This window comes from Candoia aspera, chromosome 3 (assembly GCF_035149785.1).
Source record: "Candoia aspera isolate rCanAsp1 chromosome 3, rCanAsp1.hap2, whole genome shotgun sequence".
Classification (NCBI taxonomy): Eukaryota; Metazoa; Chordata; class Lepidosauria; order Squamata; family Boidae; genus Candoia; species Candoia aspera.
In genome coordinates, this window is record NC_086155.1 from 186,189,760 (window position 1) to 186,215,251 (window position 25,492).

At 38.7% G+C, this 25,492-nt stretch overlaps 1 protein-coding gene across 1 annotated transcript in view; it reads left to right on the top strand.

The window, feature by feature from the left end:
* The window catches only part of CPQ (carboxypeptidase Q), a 166,610-nt gene that overhangs the window by 14,655 nt on the left and 126,463 nt on the right, over positions 1–25,492 (top strand). Inside the window, exons 2-3 of the mRNA XM_063300259.1 lie at positions 7,912–8,370; positions 14,538–14,745. Of these exons, the coding sequence (XP_063156329.1) occupies positions 7,941–8,370; positions 14,538–14,745 (638 nt within the window). The 5' untranslated portion in view covers positions 7,912–7,940. The remainder of the gene's footprint in view (positions 1–7,911; positions 8,371–14,537; positions 14,746–25,492) is intronic.

Here is a 25,492-nt window from a genome sequence, read left to right on the forward strand (position 1 = left end):
ACTTACCGGGGCGTTGCATCGCCCGGACCTCAGCTGCATCCCGCCCTGCGAGAGCGGGGCTTCGTCGCCGGGCGCCGAAGGGTTGCGCCTCCTCGGTTCCTGGTTCTCCATGCCTGGCTGGGTCCCTCACAAACTTGTTGGATAGGTACCAGGTGGAAAAAAATTTTTTGCGGTTCCCGTTTTTATGTCAGGGCCAGCCTCGCTTCGCAATAAGACACAGACTCACTTAATGGATATTAAGGATTTCTGGTTTATTGGAATGATAGCTGACAAAACGAAAAACGGGAACGGGGTAGGTAGTGTGGGGGTGCCCCTTTTATACCCTCCTGTATTGCCCCGGGCTTCCCCACCCCTCAGTGCCCTGATCCCTCTTGATGGGATCCTTGATGGCTGCGTGGGCGTTTTCCCCGGTGTCTTCTTTGTCTCCCTGCAACGGTTGTGTTCTCCGGGGCACCATGTGCTCCTTATCTTCACTCCTCTGACGTCTTTCTTTTCAGTTGTTTATGGGATCATGGGTGTGGGTGTCTTTGGGTGCTTGTGTTAATCCCTGATTGGATCTTCTTCCCCCTTTTCCTTAATGATCATGATCCACGTTGTGAGGCTCTTTGTGCCTTGCAACGAGGTCATGACAGTAAGTCTATCCACCATTTGCTTAAGGGTTTTTGATGGTCTCGTGTCCAAGCAAACGTCAAGGCCTATGTGTCTTCATGTCACATTTGCTACCATATCAAGCCTTTAATTATCAAACAGCCAGGCTGCTGAACCCCCTTCTGGGCACAGTTGTCTTGGATTTTATTACCTCCACTTGAGAAGGATCTGAATGCTATGCTGTACAGGCTGTTGTTGATGTTTTTGAAGATGACTTATTTCATCTCCTGTCAGGGCCTCCCCTCCTATCTGATTCTGCTCAGTTATTCGTCTACTCATATTTTCTACCCAGTCACCTTACCAAATAGAAGTGCTCAATTCATGCCCCATTTTGGTGAGTTTTTTTTCCAACTCCCATTTTTCCTTGGTTCATCATCCACCATCAGATGGTAAAACAGAGGACATACCAGGTGTCTTTAATCTGCAACTTCTAGTTATAATGAAGATACACACAGTTGTCTACCATTCCCCTCTGAACCTTGAATGATCCTTGACAGCTTTTCTTCCTAGCTACTTTGCATCCTCGGGGGGGGGGGGGTTGGGGGGTTGGGCAGGAGGGATTCAAGGTGGAACATATTTTGGATTCCGAATGCAGAAAAGACATATTGGAATACCTGCTTCATTGCAAGGAGTACCTGGACACAAATAAATCCTGGAAAGCAGTAGAAAATGTCCGTACACCTTGCCTTCTTTGCCAATTCCATTTGCAATAACCTTCCAAGCCCAAGCCTCCTAACTGGCCCTCCATTCCTCCTGAGCTATCTACTTATTCTTCAAACTCTGAGGGAACAGAATTGGGTTTGGACAACAGAATAGCGATGGTGGGTTTACTGGCTGTGAGGGACCTACCTTATCCGTCCCTGCCTGCATTCATAGGACACATGACTAGACCAAGGATGGAAATAGTGAATCTGGACTTGAAATTAACTTTCCCCACCTGCCTCTGTTCCTCAGGTTGCCAAGGGCATCATCTCATTTTCCACCCCGCACTAACCCCTGGGTGTATAAGTTTTGATCTAAGGAGAGTGTCTGACCAGATTGAGATAGAAATACTTCCCCCTTTCTGAGTCTTTGGGATGGGAAAGAAAGGAGGAAGAAATGGATATCTGAATCTGATTTCACTATAAACAGGACTTGCATTTAATACATAGCAGTTGCTGAAGTCCCTTGGTAGAGGCCTTGCCTTTTTTTCCCCCTTCTGTAATATTTCTTTACTGGAGAATTGAGATCTAAATCATCTGAAAGGCATCTGGTTGCACTCCCCACCTATTGTACTAAGTGGAACTTGCTACTATACGTCTAAAAATCCTTTCGGAGATATGTTCCATGTTCTAATTTCGAACTTCTACTTTTCAAAATTCAAGTTTGCCTTTAAAACATACATAGATACCAACTACAAAAAGATTGCCTCCTCCATCTGTTATGTGAGAAGGTGTCATGCTAATGTTATTAATGTGGGCCTTGCAAGAAGATTGCACAATAAGCTATAATTAAGTCAGAAACCAGTATGACAGCATGGGAAGACCCTGATTGTTAATGCATTGTTGCAACAGTTATGAAAGGTGATCAGAAACTCTTTTGAGATCCACAAGCAAATAAATATAAATATGTTCAGTGCATTGCTGATCCAGTTTCAACAATGCAATATATAGCAACGAACCTTTGAAAAATGGTAGGTCATAACATTGTCTAATAGATGTAAAATATTTCCCAATTGTTTAAAAATCTTATGTGTTTCCCTGAAATTAATGGAAATCTCTTGTCTATAAAATGTATTGAAAATTAGGCTGTTTATTTAGGTTAACATAGGGTCTTATGAACTGTAGTGATGCAGATGAAGAAATCTCACAATTATTTAACTACATTCCAGTGGATTCTACTGTTTCTAGAAAAGCTTTCCAGCAACTTTCAGAATTTATTTATTTATTTATTTATTTATTTATTTTCTATCCCACCTTTATTATTTGTATAAATAACTCAAGGTGGCAAACATACCTAAATACTCCTTCCTCCTCTTATTTTGCTATCTATATCAAACTTCACAGAACATCTTGCTAAAAGATACTTAAGAGTGCCCAAGAAATGCCTATAACTGCTGGGTAATTTGACGGTCTTGATTGCATTTGAGTTCCAGTGTAAGAGGCTGGCAGAAAAAGAGACAGGACATCACACATGACAACTTTCATCTCAAGTAACAGTTGCTTGCAATATCCAGCTTGCATCAGGGTTGATAAACTTTTTGACGGACCAGAGGCCTTTTCATTGTTTTGTTTCAGTGCTGACTTGGCAAATACAATGTAGAGCAGTGTTTCTCAACCTTGGCAACTTTAAGATATGTGGACTTCAGCTCCCAGAATTCCCCAGCCATGCTGTCTCTGAAAACTCTTGACAGCAAAGGTCATGTAAGGATTAGTGATAAGACAGTCTGATTTGAATCAGAAATAGATGTATAAGAAGTAAAAATAATTTGTATATGTTCCTACTTTCACTGCTTACCTGTCTTGGGTATACTGCTCTTTTGTGGATGTTTTAGTGTGAAGACCTCTGTGTTGGCATTCTTCAAGATTCAGCTCTCTCAGGGTCTCTGACTTCATAAGTAGACTTGTCTTGCCTGTAACATGTATGAACATGCATGGATAAATACAGCACTGTGAAATAGAACAGTACATACCGCAACAGTGGAAGTTTAGAATGATTGTCTGTTTCTAACAGGTTTTAATTGACATGGGTTTTTACATGCAAGAAGGAGATGGTTTTGCCAAATAGGTTACCCAGCAAGTGATGGGGTTTGCAGCGTGATTTTGAATATGCTAAATGGTAGGTGAATGTCTTCATATGTGTGTAGTTTTGTTTTGTCCTCACGCTCTCATTCTCTTAGGGAATTTCCTTAGGCCAAAATCTTCCAGGCAAACTTTATTACACTTCAGAGCACTGCGCTGAGTCCCCAAAACTTAGAGATAATGCTTTCTGGAAGAAAGTTTCAGTTTCTTTCATATTCCGTTTTTCAGCCATTTCTGCTCTCTCTTCATGAAAGGAAATAACCCCATAACTTTCAAAATTCATAATTCCTTTTGTACTGCACATTCAGCTAACTTCTGAGCCAACTTTTCCACAGCTGTCATAACAAACTTACTTCTGGATGCTACTAATGACATCAGACTCATCAATGTAGCATTCAAAGTACTTTACTTTGCCCAGAGGTTTTAAAGTGTAATTCAGTGTTAAAGAGACCACCTCATGTATTCTAAGTATGTGATTTCATGTATTCCTTAGAGGAAAATAAAATAGAGAACATAGAAAACAGATTATTCATAAAATTATCAGAACTTTTAGCGTTAACCTTTAGTCATTAACCTTAGCTTATTATTTCTTTTTCGCATTTCTCATTCTGCATTGCAAACAAGCTGGGCCCCTTTTAAAATCCTTACATCTGCTAGAATCTTAAGATGGCCTGTCAGATAAGTAATAAAAATGTTGCTCAAGTTTTATTAATTTGGGCGGTTTTTGCATTCTCTTCTGGAGTCTTGATGTAGCCCTTTATTGATACCTAAATTCTGAGGTAATTGTTTTTATGTTATTTGCCTCTTCCTTCTTTTTATTATCATTTATGCCTTCTAACATTGATAATTGAGACAGCCATGTGCTATATGATTCTAACACTTTTAAATGTGAGTAATTATTTTTGCACATTGAGCTACTGTCCTACACAGGAAATTTAAAGCTTAAGACAGAGCTTTCTCAGGAATACCCAGATTAATATCATAGTGGTTTCTTTAATGTGTGGGGCATTAAGAATAGCAGCTTTAACTGCCTTAGGGACTTGTAATGTCACATATTTTACATGAGTCTTTTTGCTCCAGTACCTAAGAGTGAGTCAAACTATATATTCAATTAAATATGTACTGTATAATCAATTCTGTATTTTGTATTCTAAAGCCAGTGAGCCCTTCAATCAGATGAGTAATATAGCATGTGGTTAGAGGAAATTCACTCCTGTATTTGTTGAGGACGGGGGAGGAAAAGGGGGTTTTGGTGAGGATCAATTTTGGAAAATCAGCATCTGGGAAGAAGTTGAAACAGTGTACAGTGATCCTGATCTCCGCCGCAGTTGTTGGCTCCGCTCTCAGTGGAGCCGTCTTCATTGCTTCCCTGAAAGTCCCACACGGTGCTTTTAAATGATTCCCAAAGAATCCCAATATTAAATAAAAACTAACTTAAAACATTTTAAAATGATAGATCTTGCATCTTGTAGGATTTCACTCTTCTTGAGAGATCTCACAAGATTTTGTCCATTAAAAAATAGCCACATCCCATTATGCAAAATCATAATGCTTTGCTTTCTGAAAAGTTCATTCCCTGTATGTTAAACAATGGCTTGAATAATAACTGGATTTTTACATTACGCTAAGCTATAACTTTTGGTTACAGAATACACAAAACCAAAACCAAACGAATTACATTATGGCTTTAGCAGAATGTGTGGACCTAGTTAATAAGCACTTTCTCAAGGGGGATATAAGAACAGAATAATTAAGAGCAAAACAAAAAACAAACATATTCAGTTAGTAGTATTAGTACTATTATTAGTGAACCATTACTATTAATATATTATGAATATTAATATATTAATCTATAACTGTGTACCAACATGTATGAAATATGTGAAATATTACACTTAAGATGGTGGTGGTGATGGTGGTGAAGATGAATGATGGTGATGGAAGAGAAAGAGGAACAGGATGCTTGAATGGAGTGAACTGCTTGAAAGAATTCATAAATCTGCAAATCAGTGCAAAAACTAAAGGAAAAGTTAATTCTAAAACTGGTAGGTGTAAAAAAAATCATGTTTAAGAAACTAGAAGTTGGCTGAATAAAGAAAAATGAAACAATATCACTAGTTCTTCAAAGAAGACAGGCTTGAACAAATAAGGAAGGATTGTGTGGAGAAAGAGGCAAGAAAAAATAGCTATTTTGGTTTGCTTTCTAAAACTAAAATCCATCCTCAGGCAGGAGGAACCACTAGTGACATGCTAGTGACTGAGAATGAACAGAGCCATGCAAAGCGGATCCTAACAGAAAGAAATTCTTTTAACTCCTGTGAAGCTGAGATTGGGTAAGATCTGCTTTCTAGGCACTAGCAGAGCAAGACACATTTGACTGTTACTGGAATAGGAAGCGTTCCTCTCCATTGTTCCTGCTTCTATCTCAACATCAGGGAAAGTGGCTTTTCTAGAGCACTCTCATACCCCAAGCTCTAGATGTACAGATTGTGATCAGAAATTTGTAGAGATCCATCTCTAGATTGAAGCAGTAAGGGGGTGGCTTGATTTACCTTGGTGTTTGAATTACCTTGCTTCAATTCTAGATTCAAGGCTCATCCAAATGTGATGTCCACCCAAAACAAAATATCCCATGTTATTACTTGTGTCAATAGAGCTTGCTCTGGAGTTAGAGATATTCCCAGTAGAATGTACTCTGTAGTCCATGAAACATATCTTGAAACATAAAGGAGAATTAAAAAAGAAAGAAAAAAGAAAAACCAAACAGCAATTTCAAAGCACTTAAAAAAATGAACTAATTAGCAGTCCGCCTCTGAATGGAATAACTTGAATAATATTCTTTGTAGAATAAAATTCAATTTTGCATCTGGGATTAGTTCTTTAAAGATAAGCCTACTTTATTCTTATGACAATTATAATTAGCTTTTAATAAGAGTTTTTAAGACTCCTAGCAACTAAGAAAGGACTGCTAAATTTTTGCAGAAAATTGAGTGTTTCAATGTGAGGTCCTATTGTTGAAACACTTCTTAAATATAGATTTAGATACATCTATAGGTTTCTTTTATTTTCTCCCCACCATTTAATTTATAAGTGCGTAATATTTGACATTCTATTTGAAGCTTAATATTAAAAAGAATGGCTAACAGTTCAGTCCTTTTATATTTAACAATAAGTATTTGATAAGCATTCTGCATCTTAATTTTTTAAGTAGTTTCTGTTAGAAAAGCATCCTTCTAAGTGTTTTAAAAACTTTTATATTACAGAAATTCCTGCTCAGTTTTATTTTTAAAATGTTTGAACACATTATTTTAATATTCAAAGCTTTAAGAGAGTGCAAAATGCCAAGTCAACTAAAAGATTGAAAGCAAGAGTTAACTTGTGTGTACAGTATCCTCTAGATCAGCCTTTCTCAACCTTTTGACCCTGGAGGAACCCTTGGAATATTTTTTTGGCCTTGGGGAAGCCCTACACGTTCAGGCTCAAACATAGGTCAGAAGTTACAAAATTATTGTATTTGTTTCATGGGTAGGTCTGCATATGTGCATTAACAGTGCTCTTAAACTAAAAATAAAGAATGAAACTTCTTTAATGTGAAGTTGCCCGAATTTGAAATAGCTTTTTAAATAAATCGTGACCTCTCATGGAACCCCTAGTGACCTCTCATGGAACCCTGGTTGAGAAACCCTGCTATAGATGTATTGGAGATGAGGAATTATAGTACAACACAATTAAAGAGCACCAGGTTGGGAGGGTTGATGTTGCCAATATATTTCAAAGTCAATATAGAATGTTGGGATGGTAAGGGAAGATACATTTCATGCTTTGTTTGTGTACCATTATTCAGCTTAGAGCTGGAAAAAAATGCTTTTTATAATGCTCCATGCAAATTATGGGTATGAGTGGATGGTTTCTCCAAATGTTGAGTAGGTTCTCTAGGACAGGACTCCCTTTACCACTGACAGTAACATTGCTACTGAAAAAGTCCTATAGGTAGATTTCCCTCATGATAAATTTCCTAGGGATTTCATAGAAATAAAGGAAGCCAGGAAGGTTGTATATCCTAAAGAGATTATACAATAAAAGACAGGACATTAACACATGCTCTTTGGCCACTTCGTTGCTAAATACATACAAAAGCATCCCTCCCCAAAACCTTAGGCAAGCCCCATCCAACCAGACACAAAATCTGAAGCCCTTAGAAAGGAGCCAACAGAAAAAGCTAAGCATTCATGTACTGCTTTTCCAGTGTTTTGAGTTCTCAGTTACAAAAAGGAGGCATCTGCCTGTGCTTCCTTAAGTAGTGGGCAATGAATGCAGGGTTTTTGCATTCCCCTCTCCCCTCACAAAACCTGGCTTCTTAATTTCTGTCACTGCACTTTCATATGACATTACTTAACTGGATTAGTTTTTAGGCTGTCACGCTTCATAACTGAAAACTTGCTGAACTGATTTGTAATGTAATATTGCCTTTTTCCTCCTACAGGTTCACAAATAATAGTGAAGTGGAGAAAAATGAAGCTTCTGTTTTTAATGGTCTCCATCTGCCTGTTTCCTCAAAGCATGAGTTGTTTATTAAGCAATGCCAGTTACGGCCACCAAAGAACATTTGAGGATATTGAGAGGGAAATAGCCAGTTATCGGAATGTTGCTGAGAAGATTATCAATCTTGCTGTTTACGGCAAGGCCCAGAATAGATCTTATGAAAGGCTTGCACTTTTTGTGGACACTATTGGACCACGATTGAGTGGATCTAGAAATCTGGAACTGGCTATCCAGTACATGGATAAAGCTTTGAGGAAAGATGGCTTAGAAAATGTCCACTTGGAGCAAGTAAAAATACCCCACTGGGAAAGGGGTGAAGAGATGGCAATGATGATCGAACCATACAATCATACCATTGCAATGTTAGGACTGGGTGGCAGCATTGCAACTCCTCCAGAAGGTAACAGTGCCTGACTTTTAACTTTTATTATTGCTACCTTTACTATTATTTTTGATTTGGAATCTGAATGTGTTTTTCTAAATATGTCCTATAGTTCAAGTTATTCTCTCATTTAATATTTCTCAATCTCAGAATCTTTATGCTAGCTGGGGAATTCTGGGTGTTGAAGTCTACACATCTTAAAATTGCTGAGGTTGAGAAATGCTGATATAAACCAAAGAGCTAGCAAGTTTTGTCAGTTCAAGGACTGCACCAGACTTTCTGCAACATGTCCCAAGGGGCCTATTTTGGATACAGGTTTCAAGAGTTTAAAGGATTTTCAGGTTCTGCATGGTTTAAGGCACCCAGTTTGCCCCTTAAAGCCTCCAACAGGGGAAGAAAAAAATAACAACACACTACTTTTCTTGGACTTCCTCATCAGTAGAGGAAATGATGGCCAGTTGGAAACACAAGTCTACAGGAAAGCTATCCACGCTGACCAAGTCCTCCATTACCAAAGTAACAACTTAACCTCCCACAAGAGGAGCTGTGTAACATTATTCAGACAAGCACTTACGCACTGCAGCAACCCAGAACACCAGAAAAAGGAAACAGATAATCTATACAGCATCTTCCAGCAAAATGGGTACCCGCTCAACTTTATCAAAAAGTGCCTGACCGCTCAACCCACTACAACCCAACCAACAGAAGCTATGAAAAGGATAACACATTATGAAAAGGATAACACTGCCATACATCACAAACATCTCAGAAACCACCAACAGACTGTTATAACCACACAGCATCACCGTAGCACATAAACCAACTAAAACTCTTCAAAACATCCTAAGTAACCCAAAAGACCCAGTAGCCCAAGAATTAAAACAGGAGTTATCTACAACATACAGTGTAAGGACTGTAACAGCCATTATGTAGGACAGATGGGCAGAAGACTAGCAGAGCGCATCCACGAACACTAACTGGCAGAAGACACGATGAAAACTCCTTAATCTCACAGCACATGGACAGACTTAACCATACTTTCAGCTGGGAAACTGAGCATCCTAAACCAAGCCAAATCCAAAAACGCCAGAGAATTCCTGGAAGCCTGGCACTCAGACCAAGCAGCCATCAACAGACACATAGAGGTAAACAACATTTACATACCATTCAGAAGAGACAATAGAAAAGCCACAAGACCAGAACACCTCCTCACCAGCAATCAACACCCAGATATGCAAAGACTAACACTAGGATTAACACCAGAGGAACAATCAAACAGCACAATACACCTTAATCAAGGAACTATTAACTCAGTCAATCAACCAAGCAGCAAATAACAGCCCAATCAAGGAACTCCCAAGGAGAGAACAACACCCCCACCAACACAAGCTGGACAAGCCATGGTATATAAACTGAGAGCAAGGCCCACTCCCTCTTTGCACTGAAGATGTTGCCTAGTCTGGCAATGAAATGTCTTCAAGAAAATAACAAGGCTCAGAGAGCACCAAGGACTCCACAGTTCAACCCCGAGCTACAAACGTTCGCTTCGATTGGCCTCCAACCACCAATGAAAAAAGAAAAAAACAGGCCAACTTTTTGGGCCCAGTCATTGCTGTGGGCTCTGGAGGATAATAGATGTTGGGTAGCTGCATCTGGCCTCTGATTCTGACTTTTTTGCGTACATGAGCTAAATACTATTCCAAATCCAAGACATTTTGCTTCCTGTAGAAAAAAGCAAGAAGTGCAGTTCCCATGTATATCTGCTGCCCGGGCTGACTGTTGAAACTTTCTTCCATGCTGAAGTTGAGATTGCATTTTCCACTGCTGAGGTACATGGATGGTGGCACTGTACATGGTTGTCCCCCAGCCCACCTCCATTTCCTCAGTCTGCATAATAGGAAGGCTGGTTCTGCTCAATGTTACTGTATTACAATTTTCGCAGTTCTTTCTCCCCAGTAAGAAGTTACAGAAAACAGCTTACGCATGTGTTTATAATGTGCAAGTTGAGAATAGGTGAATTCCTAGCTTAAGCCCTATTAATCAATAGCTCAAAGCCTGAGGAAGGTTGACACCTCCAGCATTTTAGTTACAAACCTCTTTAAAGTCTATATGTATTTCTTCTGATTACACTAGAAATTTGCTTTTTATTCTCTAGTGATGGCTAACTTCTCTTTTCTCCTTGGCACCCTATTCTCAAACATCTCGATCAAATTCAGAATTGATCCAGTAATGACCCTGAGGTTTATGTTGAACCATGACCTTGAGGTTCCACAGCACCACCCCTGAGTCTGCCTCAACCAGCTTAACCAGGGAAGCAGCTGTGGACAATCCAACAGCAACAATTCCAAACTGTTGCTATGACCCATCACAGATGTAAGCATGGAGCTGCCTTCAGACCTACATCAGTTAAAATCATTTGATTCATTGACTGAGTTACAGCTGTTTTTTATTTATTTCTCTATTGTTGTATGTGTATTTAGAACACATGTTTTCTTCTTTAGGAACTAGGCATATATTTGGAAAAACAAATCTGGAATAATTTTTAGGGTAGCTCTGTTGCCCTTCAAAAATATTGGAAATGTGACTCCCAGAATTCCCAGACAGCATGGCCAGAAGCCATAGGAAGCTGTTTCATCTGGCCTAATATTGTTTGCAGTGACATGCAGCAGCTTCTCAGGGTTTCAGAAAGGAATCCTTCCCAGCCCCATATGGGGTTGCTGGGGGCAGTCAGCTGCAAAGCCGAGGCTTTATTATTTTGTTACGTGTATTACGTTGACTGGGAATTCTGTGAACTGCAATCCCAAGAGCTCTAGAAGACACCAGTTGGGGAAGTTTGTTGCATGAGCTGTGAAAGGAAACCAAGATATTGAGACCTGTCTGTAGGAAGCATCTTTCATTATTACAAGGGGTTGCCAAGAATTGCTACTATGCTTTCTTCCTTGATGAGCAACCATGAGCCCATGTTACTATGTTTTATCACTTGGTGCGGGATATAAATGGAGCTCTGGGATGAATTACATGGTGTCAATTCTACTCATTAGTTTCAGAAGCTGATATGTCACATAGATTGCAGTGCCAGTCTGCAGAGACCTTGATTTTTCTAGTGGAAAATGAAAATTTCCACATCTCTGGCTTCCTCTCCACTGGCCTAATTCTAGCCCTTTGCATGCTCCTGTCACCAAGATGTTTCTGAGGCATGCAGCTGAAACTCTTCTTCATTAAGAGTGGCTGGAGCCTATCAGTTTACTTCACTTACATGCCAACAATAGCAGTGGTAGGTTTTGCCCTGAATACACAAATACAGCACCTTTTGCACTCAAAAAAAGAATAAGTTGAGAGCCAGGAAAGTGAGCCCGTTAGATTTTTCACACCTTTCTTACCTGTTTCTGGATGCAAAATCCAAGACCCCATTTCTTACAGCTTGGTTGATTTTTGTTCTCCTGGATCAGGGACAAGCAGTTCATGGGCTGCATGAAGCCTCAAGCAGACATTTTGGAAGTCCTGGAGCAGCCCTAATTTTTTCTGAACATGTCGGAAAAGTGCAATTCATACCTGATACTTTTTGGTCTGCTTGGATATTTATCTCTACAATTTCTATTGCACCTTTTCTTTCTGCTGAGATATAAAAATGGATTAGGTCAGCGATAATTTGGGGTAGACTTTTTAAAATTGTTTATCCCAGTATGTTGCTTGCAGACGTGCAATCCCACTCCAGTGAAAGTACTAGCAGCGTTCAGAAGTGGTTGCAAAACGGGAGGAATAGTAATTCCTCTCTTATTTTACTGTCCTGATCTAAGCATTCTTACAGGTAATCACTTTTTTTTAATATATGTGTAAAACATGCCCATATATTCACAAAGTTATTGTTACATTTGAACAGTAGAAAGATCTGTTCGAAGAACTATTTTATGTATAGTCATGTATGTACTGTTTCATCCTAGTGTTCAGCTTTTCTGCATATGTGTAGTGTTGTGCACTACTGTTGTTTACCATATGTGCACATAGGAGGATAGGAATTATCTGGCCTCAATCAGAAATCTGAACACCTTCTCTGCTGCTGCTTCAGCTTGAAAATGAGATGTATTTTGCTGTAGACAGTGGTTATGTTGCAGTTGATTGATTGATTATGTGCCATCAAGTCGTTTTTGACTCCCAGCAACCACATAGATCTTCTCCATGACCTGTTCTCTCAAGTCTCCCAACGGTGCATTCATCACCACCATAACTGAGTCCATCCACCTTGCTGCTGGTCATCCTCATCTCTTTCCTTCTACCTTTCCCAGCATTAGAGCCTTTTCTAGAGAGCTGGGTCTTTGCATAATGTGTCCAAAGTAGTATAATTTGAGCCTGGGCATTTGTGCTTGAGTGAGAACTCTGGGTTAATGTCCTGACAAGCAGGAACCACGTCGAGACGAATAGGTCTCTAGTGTTTTATTACTGCTACATTAGACAGAAAATCCTAACAAACTGAAGAAGCATGAGAAAACCCAGACAGATAAACCCCAAAAGTCAAGGTGGGTCTGCTCTGTGTCTCTTTGAATGACAGCTCAAATTCTCGCTACTACGCATGCGTTTTCCCCCCTGGATAGGGGCCCCCTCCTGCTCACCATCAGTGCTCATGATAGTTAATTTGTTCAATGATCAATCGGTTTGTTTTCTTGGCTATCCACGGTATTCTCAGGAGTCTTCTACAACACCTTTAAAGGCATCAATATTCTCCCTATCCTGCTTCTTTAAAGTCCAACTTTCACTTCCATAAAGTATCACAGGGAATATGTGTTGCATAGCTAATCTGAAAAAAAAATTGGCATGTGAAATGGATTACAAGCCTTCAAGTCAGATTATGAGACACTTTGGTGCTGTGGTTAAGATATCAGGTTAGAAACCGGGAGCAAAATTTCACAAACTGACTACAAGCAGCATCATGACTGAGTTGCCAATTATATATTGGAAACTTGCCAATGGTTTGGATTCGAATGTAGTAAAGTCTACTGGGACCATCAAGGTGAGAAGGGTTTGGAAAATGAACAGGTTGAGAACTTTTGGGACTTTAAGATCCAAACAGACAGGCATCTTTTTCATAACATGCCTGATATAACAGTAATTGAAAAGAAGAAAGTCTTGTTCATTGATGTTGCTATACTGGGTGATGCTAGGATTGAGGAAAAACAATTGGAAAAATTTATGAAATACTGGGACTTGCAGATTGAAGTTGAACACCTATGGAAAAGAAATCCATTGCTATACCAATCATGACGAGTCCTCCGAGAAATACCCCAAAGGACTCCCTCGGTATCTGGAAATATTGAATTTATCAGACCTGAACACCCTAATTGTACAAATAACCACCCTGCTTGGAACTGCCTATATTCTTAGATGCTACCTTAATAATTCTTAGGTCCTTGGTTAGGACTTGAATTATTAGGCTTCTACCAGTCTTAGACTGTGAATCTAACTGTAGATTACCCACTCATCATCATCATCATCATCACCAGATTATAATTATATTTTTGGAGATGTATTGAGGAAATGCTGTGAGACTTCTTCTCATTCTTTCTGTTGCCTATGGAACAAGATAAATTGTCTGTATGTGGCAAGAAAAATCATACCAGCATTTGTTTTTCCGTTTAGTTCTTAGTGGTATGTTTTATGGTTTCCAAAGAAATGCAGAATGATAGAATTTCAGGCATGCCCTATGTTTTCTATATTTAGCAACCAAATCATCCTCTCTTCTTTGAATAGTTTCCACTTGTCTCTGTAATCAGTCCACAAAATTTGTTCTTTTATTCTGTGGTCATCCTGTGAAATATTTCACTAAGAACAAAAAACAGACCAAAAAAGGGCTTATGAAATATGGCCCTCAGATGAATCTGTAATGAAAATATGTGGGGGTAGGGGAGAAACTCCTTTAGTTATTGCTGTTCCCTAAAAATATTTATTTGTTCTCAGGGACGAATACTGAAGGCAGGGCAGAAGGAAAATGCTTATTTCATCTTGCATTTACTTTTTAACTTTACTTTTGTTATCAACTTTATTCACGCTAGAAGTTCAGAAACTGGAGCTGTCTTTTTTAAAAAAAGAAAAAGTAAAACTAACTAACAATGTTTCCACAGCTATTTGGCTGTTTTACCCCAAAATGTTGTGAACTGGGCCTGTATTTCTAACGGCTAATTTGTCATTTCCAGGTATTACAGCAGAGGTGCTGGTAGTAAGTTCTTTTGATGACCTACACAAGAAAGCTCATGAAGCCCAGGGAAAGATCGTGGTTTACAACCAGCTTTATACCAGTTACGGTAAAACAGTGCTCTACCGAGTTCGTGGAGCAGTGGAAGCTGCAAAGCTGGGAGCAAAGGCTTCTCTTATCAAGAGTATTGCTCCATTTTCTATCAATAGGTAGGAGCCTATTGTGTAAAGGGAATCACACTTCACCTCTTCTTTCAGGTGTGTTCCCACAGAAAAGGAGGCATCTTTGTTGAAAACAAATTTCCTGATCGTTGTTCATGTCTAAGTGGTAGCTGAGGTAGAGAATCTGACATCTCAAGCTGCTTTCTAGCTGGAGAGTCATCATTATTTGGGCCATTCATGCTTTTGTGACAAATCTGAGGAATAACAGCTTCGTACATTTTTAAAAGTTGCATTTCATACAATCATAAAAGGGCTTCTGCATGTTGTTTCTAAATTATTACTGAAAAGGGAAACAGCACATTTCACATTTAAATACGACGGAATAGTTCCCCTACCTGCCCTTTTCATGTTCACTTGCAGGTTGTCCCAAGACATTTTGTGACTTGGGGTGAAGCAGAAAAGGTGTCCACTTTGCCAACCAATGCAAGTAAGTTATTTTGGCACCTGAGAAAGAAAATCTCTCAAGCATTGCCTTGGCATTGAAAATACAGAGAACCCAACTCAAAAGTCTGAACTATCTCACTCTGCTACTGAATATTTTCCCAACTTGGTAATTTAAAGGTATGAGTCTACAACTCTCAGAATGCTCATCTACATTAGTGCCTCCAGATGGAATATCAATTAAAATACATCTGGAAAAGAAAGTTAAAGAAAATTAGTTTACAATGTGGTTTAATTTGTGGACACCCCAAGAATGTGGGTCCCTGGACCTCCATCCCACATCCAGCAATAGCTACATCACCACTTGGAAGCATTACATTCTGAAGCCAACCCACCTCCATAGACATACACACCACTTCTCAAAGGGGAGAGCCAAATTATTACTACTGAATATCCCTTAATGTGCCTACTACTACATATTATTGGGGAGAAAACATCAGTTGGTGGGTATATTTTTGCAAGCAACATCACAGCAAACATAAGATGCCCTTCAGTAAGTTATTTGCCTGTGACACCAAAGAGAATATATTGAAAAATGGTGTATTGCTTCTTTTTTCCCCATTCCTTTCCATATGAGAATTGAATCATGGCATTTCAGAATGAATTCTGTCCAGCATTTATGATCTGCGGGTGCATTAAAAAAAACACTGGGAAACAAGTCAAGGTCTTTCAGGTAGTCTTGGTAATTAAAACAGCCGTAACTTTAGCCTGACTTTAGCATGATTTTTGTGAACCAGGAGGCTGAACAATTTTAAAATTTTTGTGGGGGGAAAGGTATGGGAAGGTTAGTCTTTGCTAAAGTTGATAGGGCCCAATAGAAAGGGATACACAAATGTGCTATTTTTAAAAACAAATTTGGCTGTATCTTTGGTGTGCTTGCATAGTTGAGTTTCCTTGATGGCTTGATCTCTGAACGGAATGGCTGAAGAATAAAATAAGTAAATCTGAAGAGGGAATTTTCTCAGGGTAGACTGAGGGATAAAACCCAAAGTTCTGTTTCCTCTGTATTGCTGATACTTTATGATGTACCACATTTTCAAGCCCAGCTTGAAGGCATTTAGTTACGCTGCATGAAAGAAGCTGCTGTGGTCAAGTGAGCCCACAAAGAATTGCAATAAGAACAACAATATCCATGTCTTGTTTCCAAAAAACAGAGAAAAAAATCTTAAATGACACAAGCCCCTGCCCAGTAGAGACTGAGTCACGAACTCAATGCAGCTGGATTTTTTAAAATCATTGTTGAAAAAAAGTTAAAGTTCATCCAAATGTTTACTATAGAAAATATTGAAAAAGGAGACAAACACAGAAAATAAAACTGCTGATAATATAATCTTGCACCTGAAAAAAGGTTTATAAAGGACAAATGTAATAATGCACCAGGAAGTGAGAACAGTTTAAAGCAGTGTTTCTCATTTTAAGATGTGTAGACTTCAACTCCCAGAAGTCCCCAGCCAGCATGGGGTTGCTGCAGCATTCTCCAATCCACACATCTTAAAATTGCCAAGGTTGAGAAACACTGCTTTAAAGGATCTTGGTTTCATATCTAGACCAGGTATTCTACAGAACCTTAGATGGCTTTTACTTAAAGATTTGGCCCTAAACATCAATGCAAAGATTGCCTAAAGTGCATGTTTATGTGAAATAATTTTATTACCAGAACTGGGTTCTTTTTTTAAAGTCTGAAACTCATTGGCCTGGCTTTTGCTGTCATATAATGCTATCTAAAAGTGGCTGCTATGATGCAGATCTTGTTTATATCAAATACACGCATTCCATTAAAAGCATGTTTCCTCACTTCACACCATTGGCGTAAACAAAAGTAATCTTTAAGACCGGATAAAAAAAGAGGTCTGATTTATTACAATGTATCAAGCTGTAATATGGTATATGTATACCTCAATGTGTTAGATAAACTTGCCCATATGTGATTTATTCAGAAGTTTAAGTATGTGTGATAGTACTTTTTTTTTAACTACAGCTTAACTAAATGAAGAGATGGAATATTGAAATGTTTTAGATCAATATATCTGCATTCTTGAATGGAAAGTGTTGTTTGTCACTTTAAAGGATATTTCACTATTAGAGTCTGTGGGGAAAAAAAGATTTAAGTTTTAAAAACCCAGGTTGTTTGTTATTGTTCTTTTAGCAATATTCTGTCTGTCTCTTTCTCTCTCTCTCTCTCTCACACACACACACACACACACTCACTCACACACCTGGGCCTAATATCACTGCTGTCACTCCACAGTGACACAACCTACCCTTTATGCCTGCAAGTGACAATGTGCAACTCTGTGCAAAGATTTTTCTGCCTCTCTGTCTTCCTCTTCACCACCTGTGGTGTCTTTTCTTGTCTGTCCTGCTGACAAATGGCATTGAATCAGCCCAGCTGGACAGAGCGCCTTTTGTCAGTCAGCATCAGGAGGCATTGTCAGCTTCCATTGCATTCCTTTTTGAACATTTTTGTTTTAGACAGATTGACTGGAAGTGCTGGTTCCATCTGACTACTTCACTGATACATAGAACATCCAGAGGCCTGCTGGCCCAGGGGAAGAAAAAGTTAGCAACTGATTTTTAAATAATGGAGTAGAGTGAGCCTGAATCTTGAATATTTCCAGGAAAAAAAAGCCCCACCCTCTTTCTATTTTCAGTCTCAGTCATTTTCTTAGCCATGTTGTAGGGATGTCCCTGCTGAGTGCTAAGAGGACACTTTTAGGAGAAATAATACTGTCAGGAGTAGAATTCTTTTAGGCCAAGGATACATTTGGAATTCTTTGACAATATGATGAATGCGACCAGTCATCCATTTAGCTCAACCTCTATCAGCCCTTCAAGGTAGACCAGACTAAGTAACCAATGTCATGCACGCTAATACTGCTTTTATTATAAGATTACAGTAACAGAATCTTGCAAGTCTGAATACCCTTCTCCTCTCCCTCCCTTTATCTTTGCGAGAACCAGGGAGGGTCTTGTCTGAGACACTTTCTCAGGTTACAGTTCTGGGCTGGACTCAGATTTCTTTTATCTGACCATTGTCTTCCTCCCGTTCCTCAAAGTTATTCCTTCTGCCCATTACATCCTCTAACGATACTCACTGTCTTTCAGTAGTGTAGACATGTTACAAATTGCAGTGAAGAAAAAAACTGACAGAATGTCCATAAATCATGGGGTTTCTGTCATGAGATACTTTTTATCACTTGCCCCTTTGCCCTCCTTGCACATGCCTGTATCCAGCCCCATCTTTGTGGGGCTCAAAGGCATTCCTGCAAATGTATTTGATGCAAGAGTCTGATGGTTTATTTTGCAGCATGCTGGCTCTTGTTTAAAAATCTTCTTAAAAGAAACTTTACAAAAAGTTATGCGAGGCAGGAAATCTGATAGGTATGAAGGATGTTCTCTGGGGACATGCTGGTGCATGCAAGCATCATATTGCCTATATTTGGCCAAACTTTCTTAATATAGTCATGCTTATTTGCAATTTTCATGAATATATACATTTTCATACAGACTTTCCTGTAATACATTTTTAATTGACAAACATCACAGAATCTGGTAATTGTGGATGTATGGGTAGGAAAGTACTGTTCACTGTCTCAGCCCATTCTAGAAAATGCCTTTAGTTCAATATAGCTGGATCCCCTTTAGGAATTGACATTTTCTGCCCATTTTCTTGTAGCTAAATCTTGGTCTTCCAGAATTAAAAAAGAATTTGCAGTTGATATTGAAGAGGTTCCTGCTTATCCTTCCAGGAAGTGCCACCTTTATAGGAAATTAAAAGACACTGCATCTCTTTGTTAAGCATTCCACATTTTCTCCCAGGGGCAAATTTCGGCACTCACTTGTCAATATTACAGGAGACTCCTAAGGATGCTGGGTCAAGAGCCATAAAATCATAGCAAAAATAACCTTTAAAAACAAACATTCAAATATTTAGTCTTTTAGGGAATCTATCGAATTAAATTGCTTGGCCCATTATGAAGCCAGAAGGTAATTATTGAGATAAACTTGAAAATATTAAAATTAAACAGAAAAAAATCAAAGTAAACTAGAGGGCTATAGGCAGAAGCAAGTCCTATAGACATTCTGCAGTGTGAGAGTATATAGGGCTGCAGTGTCATATGTGTTTTGGTAATAATAATGAGATAACAAAATGGAAGGTGGATGTGTTGAGTGGTCTTCCCCAAATGAGTTGGATTTCAATCCCCATATTCCCCGGCTTTTTGCTTTCTAGGAATTAGAAATCCTGAAGTCAACACATCAGCAGGTCTCCAGACTGAGTAGGTTATGAAAGAGAATCCTAAGATTAGACATTTAATTTAAATCATAAAGTGTTAGCTTAGTGGGGAAACGTTCATGAATCCCACTTTCATAACATTAGAAAGACTGATAGGGAGGGCTGTGCACACTTCGGAAATGATTTGATAGAACTTCAGATTTGTGTCAGCCTGAAAAGAAGATATACTACTTTAAGGAGTGGGGGAGAGGGGCTGTTATAATGAATAGCAAGAAGAACGTTTGAGGTCCAAAGCACTTTTCCTAAATATTTGCAAAGCGCATCAAGCCCTAATATGTGGCCAGCCCACAATGTACCACAGCTGCTGAGTGTATGGGAATTGTTGCTAGCACCTGCATTCATGGCTCAGATATCACTTCCTATTTGTACCATATGTTTAACTCTACTTGATCCCTTCTGTTTGGCAAAACTTAGATATGTTTGAATTTAGTATTTTGCAACCTCTTTTTCATATAAAACAGGCTATTCCAATCTCCATTTGCTTTAAGAATGTCTTCTGTTCAACGATTAAGGCAGCCTAAAGATCTGGGCTGATATTCTGCAATCTAAAATGAAGTTATTCTGAAAATTTTTCATGCATTTGTAGTTGGTAGCCAAAAGGGCCATTTTACGGTTCATCTCATACAGCCACTAAAACACAGAAATGTAGATTGATGTTACTTGATACCTTATGTCAACCTTCCCCAGTTTAATGCTACCTAGTTATACTGAGCTTCAGTGTTCATAATCATCCAGTCAGCACCTCAGCCCCAACCAGTAGCAATAACTGTCTATGAGATCAGAAGCTTCCAGCCATTGTGAGGACAAAATCCAAGCTTCTGATTATACAGATTTTGAAAAATGAAGTATTAGGGCAGAATTCCCTTGTTTTCCTCCACCCTCCTCCTCTTTTTTAATTGTGAATCAAAGGGCAGGAATGGCTTGTTTTTACTATTTACCTGTTCCAGGAACTTCTCTCTGGTTGAAGAATATGGTCCCAATACTTTACATAAGTAAATATTGTCACTTATACAGTATTTTGAACTAAAAAGTCTTAACATAGAAAAGGTCTGTCATTGAGGAATAAATCTCTTCCAATCTGTATATTAATCTGGTAGTATACATCAGGACAAGTAGTTTAAAACTGGGGATCAGGGAAATCCTCATGTTTTCCTAATTCAGCAAGAATGCCTCTTAGGAAGGATTCAGAAAAATTATCCAATTTCTAAAACAACATTTTGTTCAGAATGAGTTGTCTGTACTCAGAAGACCAAATTAGCTCTATTGCCAATAAGCTCTCTGATATATACAGTTCAAAAATTAGTTGTATGCAAACTTGTTTAGATTACTGAAGAGGTAAATAAACCTGAACATAGAAAACCCAGAACGGGACTTGGATGCTGTCATTTGTTTCAGCAACTGCCATCTGTTGTAATATACCATTTGTCATCCAAGCTGTTGTTCCACTGAATCACAGTTTTCCCAGGGCATTTAAATTTAACCAAGAGTTTACTGTATAGCTGACACCTGTTGGAAAGACTGGGAAAAAATAAGTCTAAACCTAAAGCAAAAGAGGATATAAATTCTTTTTCTGAATCTTTCTCTTTGCTGTGTAGTATTAATAAAAGCTCTTCATACTATAAGAGGAATTTTATGACCTACATTGAAGATAAACACTGAAAATGTCAAACATAAAGTTGAGATGTCAATTTAGAAATAATAAATCCAAGGTAGGGATCTTTATCTAACACTTCTTAGACTCTTTGGAGTATATAAATTTCCATCTGTTGCATATATTTGATAGTATTTGGCTATATTTTTTATTGTGGTTCCTTTTTAAGATCAGTACAAACCTTCCAGGGAAAAACTGAAAAACAAGAACATCTTTTGGAAAGTAAAATTCCAAACCTATCAAAAATCCCTGGTCTTAATTCATCTTCATGTGATTTCTGAACATTTTAGGGACAGGCACCCCATACCCTTTTAAGTGATAAAAGTATACAAGACAGAATGAATGAATGAATGAATGAATAAACAAACAAACAAATATTTAGCCCATTTAGAGTAGTGAATAAATGATTCTTCATGGAAGTACACCTGTCTCTGCTGACTGTTGCCATTTTTATGATTAATCTGTTTTGTTTTGCTTGGTTTTGCTCTTGTTTTGTTCACATGGCAACAGTGGAAATCTGACGATACTGAAGTCGTAAGGCTAATCATACCAACATGCCACGCAGTCCTTGAAACCTCAGTTACAATCCCCATAATCAGACATAACAAGCAAAGCTAAAGCCATTTTCTAATTAATACACTCAGTATGCTTTTTCTCCCGATTGCTTTTTCTCTCCAAATGTTTGTAGATCAAATATCTTGCCAGATCTTCAAAGATGTCTCCAAATTAGAGGCCCAAAGTAATGAAGGAGAGTTATATTGCTCTATATTTGTGCAGGGGGTCCATAAGCTGCCAGCTTCTTCAATGTCTCTGTTCTTTGTTTCCATTGATTGTACTTGTTCCAAAGCAGTAACCTTTTGCTGCTTTATTAAGGAATAGGGTTTGTTAATTTACTGAGCTTCCATTTACTCATCCTTTCCAGCACTGCTGTGTTTCACATGTGGTGTCTCCATGCTGGGGATTTAAAACTCCACTAAAATATTGGCTGAAAATTATGGCAGAAATTATGGAAATGCACTGTGTTAGCACTGATTAGAGGGGGTTAAAAGTCAACAGAAGCTCATGCAGTATCAACATTTTTGGCTATATAAAATATATTTCTGGCTTTCTTCTAAAGTACCAAATTGGGAGGCTAAGGCCCAGCATGGATCTATCACAAGTCAGATAATTCCATTTTGAATTGTAATAGAAACAATACAGATGCTTTAATTCTGCGACACTGTCATCTCTTACTACACAAAGTTCTTACATTTGGTGTAGATACAGAGACAAAGTATATATGGGAAATAGTTGTGAGAATTGTAATCCAGAATATTTAGAGTGCATCATAGGTAATTCCAAGTGTCTTTAGAAACTGGATCCAAAAGCCATTATTGGCCAATGCCTTTACTAGAAGAACCAGAATGGCACAAAAGGGTAAATAAGCTCTTCATCAGGCTAAAAGATACTGTGTCACTGGGTTACTTACAGCATATAATGACAACATGGATGTTGGTCTGTTCAGCAAAAGCCATGGGCCCTTTTTATCAGTAAACCATATCTGGGCTGCAAGGATCTGGACAACAGCTAGAAGAAAACTTTAACTCTTGCTGCCACCTAGTGATTGTCCAGGTTTCTGCAGCCCAGATAGGGCAAGTTTATTTTTCCTGTAGGTGAAGCTCACAGGTACACTGACCTGGCAGAAAGCATAAATGAACATTACATCTATATCAGTGTTTCTCAACCACAGCAACTATAAGATGCTGGCTGGGGAATTCTATGAGTTGAAGTCCACACATCTTAAAGTTGCTGAGATTGAGAAACACTGATCTATATAACTGCAAACTTGGAGATTAATTTTGGATAAAAAGTCAAATTACAAGCCTTGTGTTGGAGAGGTTTGGGAAATGCTCCTGTTCAAAATGTATAAATTCTTCTTCCTCTGGAGACACTGTGTAACTAAAGATGCTATTTTCCAGAGGACTTACTGTAAAAAGCAATCCTAGCGATGTTTCTGCATGAAAAGCAGCTCTAAAATCTATACTGGAAAATCTAATACTATACTCTAAAATCTATAGAGTAATCTATACTCTAAAGTCTATACTGGAAGAACCAAAAGAGTTTGCCATTTTGGCACTCACAATTTTTTAATCTTCAAATTCTGCGATTCTGAGAAAATAGGAAAGTATACGTAGAATTTTCTCTTTCTGTTTTTTGTTACTAATTTTAAATATGGGTTTTCCCCCCCTGTACTTTAAGGTACCTTAAGGGGACAAAGCTTAGATAGCCACAAGATAAACTCTCTTGGGGCAGAGAGTTCTGTTACTTGGTCCCTGTATATGAAATTTCAGTGAAATTTCTAGAAAAAACCAAACTTACTTCCCTTTTCTGATTGAAGATATATTTCAGATGCAGAAATAAAATTCCAACCGAAAAAGATCAGCTTTTTCCCCCTTGGACTTTCCCCCCCAAGTTTAAAGAGATATACTGCTTGTATCTTGTATGATGAAGGTGTAGAAGATGATTTATTGCCAAACTGATATCTGATGCATTTCAAATATGAAAGTTCTATCCCAGGGCAGAAAAAGGAGGGAGGGGGAATCCCAAAATAATCTTCCAGTCTGATTTGTTCTCTTCCAAATTACATCAATGTCAATAGGGTTGATTCAATAATTCAGATTCAGACAGCTGCTCACAACCTGCAAGCTTTGTTCTGAGTTACTGGCGATTTCCATCTTGTTCCAATGTTACTAGGAAGGCCATAATGTGGGTTACACAGAGGCCTCTGCGGGGGGATCAGTGAAGTCAAGATGGCAGTCACAACACATCAAAAATGCATACAAAGGAGCTGAGTTTTGATCTCATGGTCATGACTACCATGACTTCTTTCATATCCCCACCCCACCCAGGATGCCATTGGGTTATATACATAATCACTTGACCTTGCATCTGAAGAATTCATGTTACACATTTCACTTGCAGCCCCTGAATGTCTCGAATTTCTCCCAAAGTTGCCACCAAATTGTAATTTCTAATGTGACAAGAGAAAGTTATTAAACCAATGGAGGTAGGAAATTATTATATTAACTGTATTAATTTAACATATATTTAAATTAAATTAAATTCTACTTACATCTTGGAATGGCTTGCTACACATTTATTTATTTATTTAAATGTATTGGCCACCCAGCTCTGGGTGGTACACAAAACTAAAGAAGATGTAAAAACAGCTAAAGGTGTTAAATCAACAAGCAGCCCAGACTAAAATGCATTAATAACAAAATCCACAAAACAAAACAGGGCCCATTAAATAAACAACAAACATCAATGCCAGGCCTGGGACCAAAGCCAGGTTTTCAAAGCTTTCTGGAGCCCCAGGAGAGAGGGTGCCATCCTTATCTCTGGGGGGATGCTGTTCCAGAGGGGCCACAACAGAAAAGGCACGCTTCCTAGGTCCCACAAGATGGCAATGTTTAATGGAGAGGACCTGGAGCACACCCGCTCAGCTGGAATGTACTGGGTGGGCAGAAACAATTGAAGACAATTTAAATGCTTTAAATTAGGACTGCCAGATCTGGGCTGCAGTTACTCAGAGGAACACTACAGGGGAGAAGAGTTAGAGTTCTGTCCTTGCTGCCAACTAGTGGCGGCCCTGTTTTTTATATATTTTTCAGGAAAGATGATAGTTCTACATCTGTTGTCCCTTTCACTATGGAAACATATACCTTAGCCCAGCAAGGATCATCATGATCTGGTAAAAGCCATCAGAAACCATTTTGGATGGACCGGGGTAGACAACACTACTGTAATTTCCAAAATCATGTTTTGGAAGATGTAGACTCAGTATGTCTGGAGGGCAGTAGACTGGGAAATCTGTACTACTGTGTGGTGATGTTATTGATGTCCAGGGGTCAGGAGCTTTCTGTTACTGTATCTGCCATTGTTGGATGGAAATCCCAAAGTTCTTATAGGTGATCAGTACTTCTGCTGGCTTCATTTTAGATTGAGTCCTACTGCTAACTGAGAGCCTATTCTAAAATGCATCCAGAATGCATCTGGATGGGCAGCTTATATGATAATATTAATGTTTTCTTTAAGAAACCTGATGACCTTGTGATGGAATAAACCGCTCTGTGGAACATTGATTAATTTAATTGGTTGCATCAGCTCTGGGGCCTATTCACTCACATTTGCTACCAAAGGATTAATCTATTCAACTTTAAATGCATTTAGATTTAATCAGTGCACAGCAGATGCTCTTTCAACAAACTCAGATATTAATAGACTAACAAACTATAAGGTTATGTTGATATAACACACCTAATTTGGGTACTGAATTAATCCATTGTCTGGCTTCATAAAATACACTG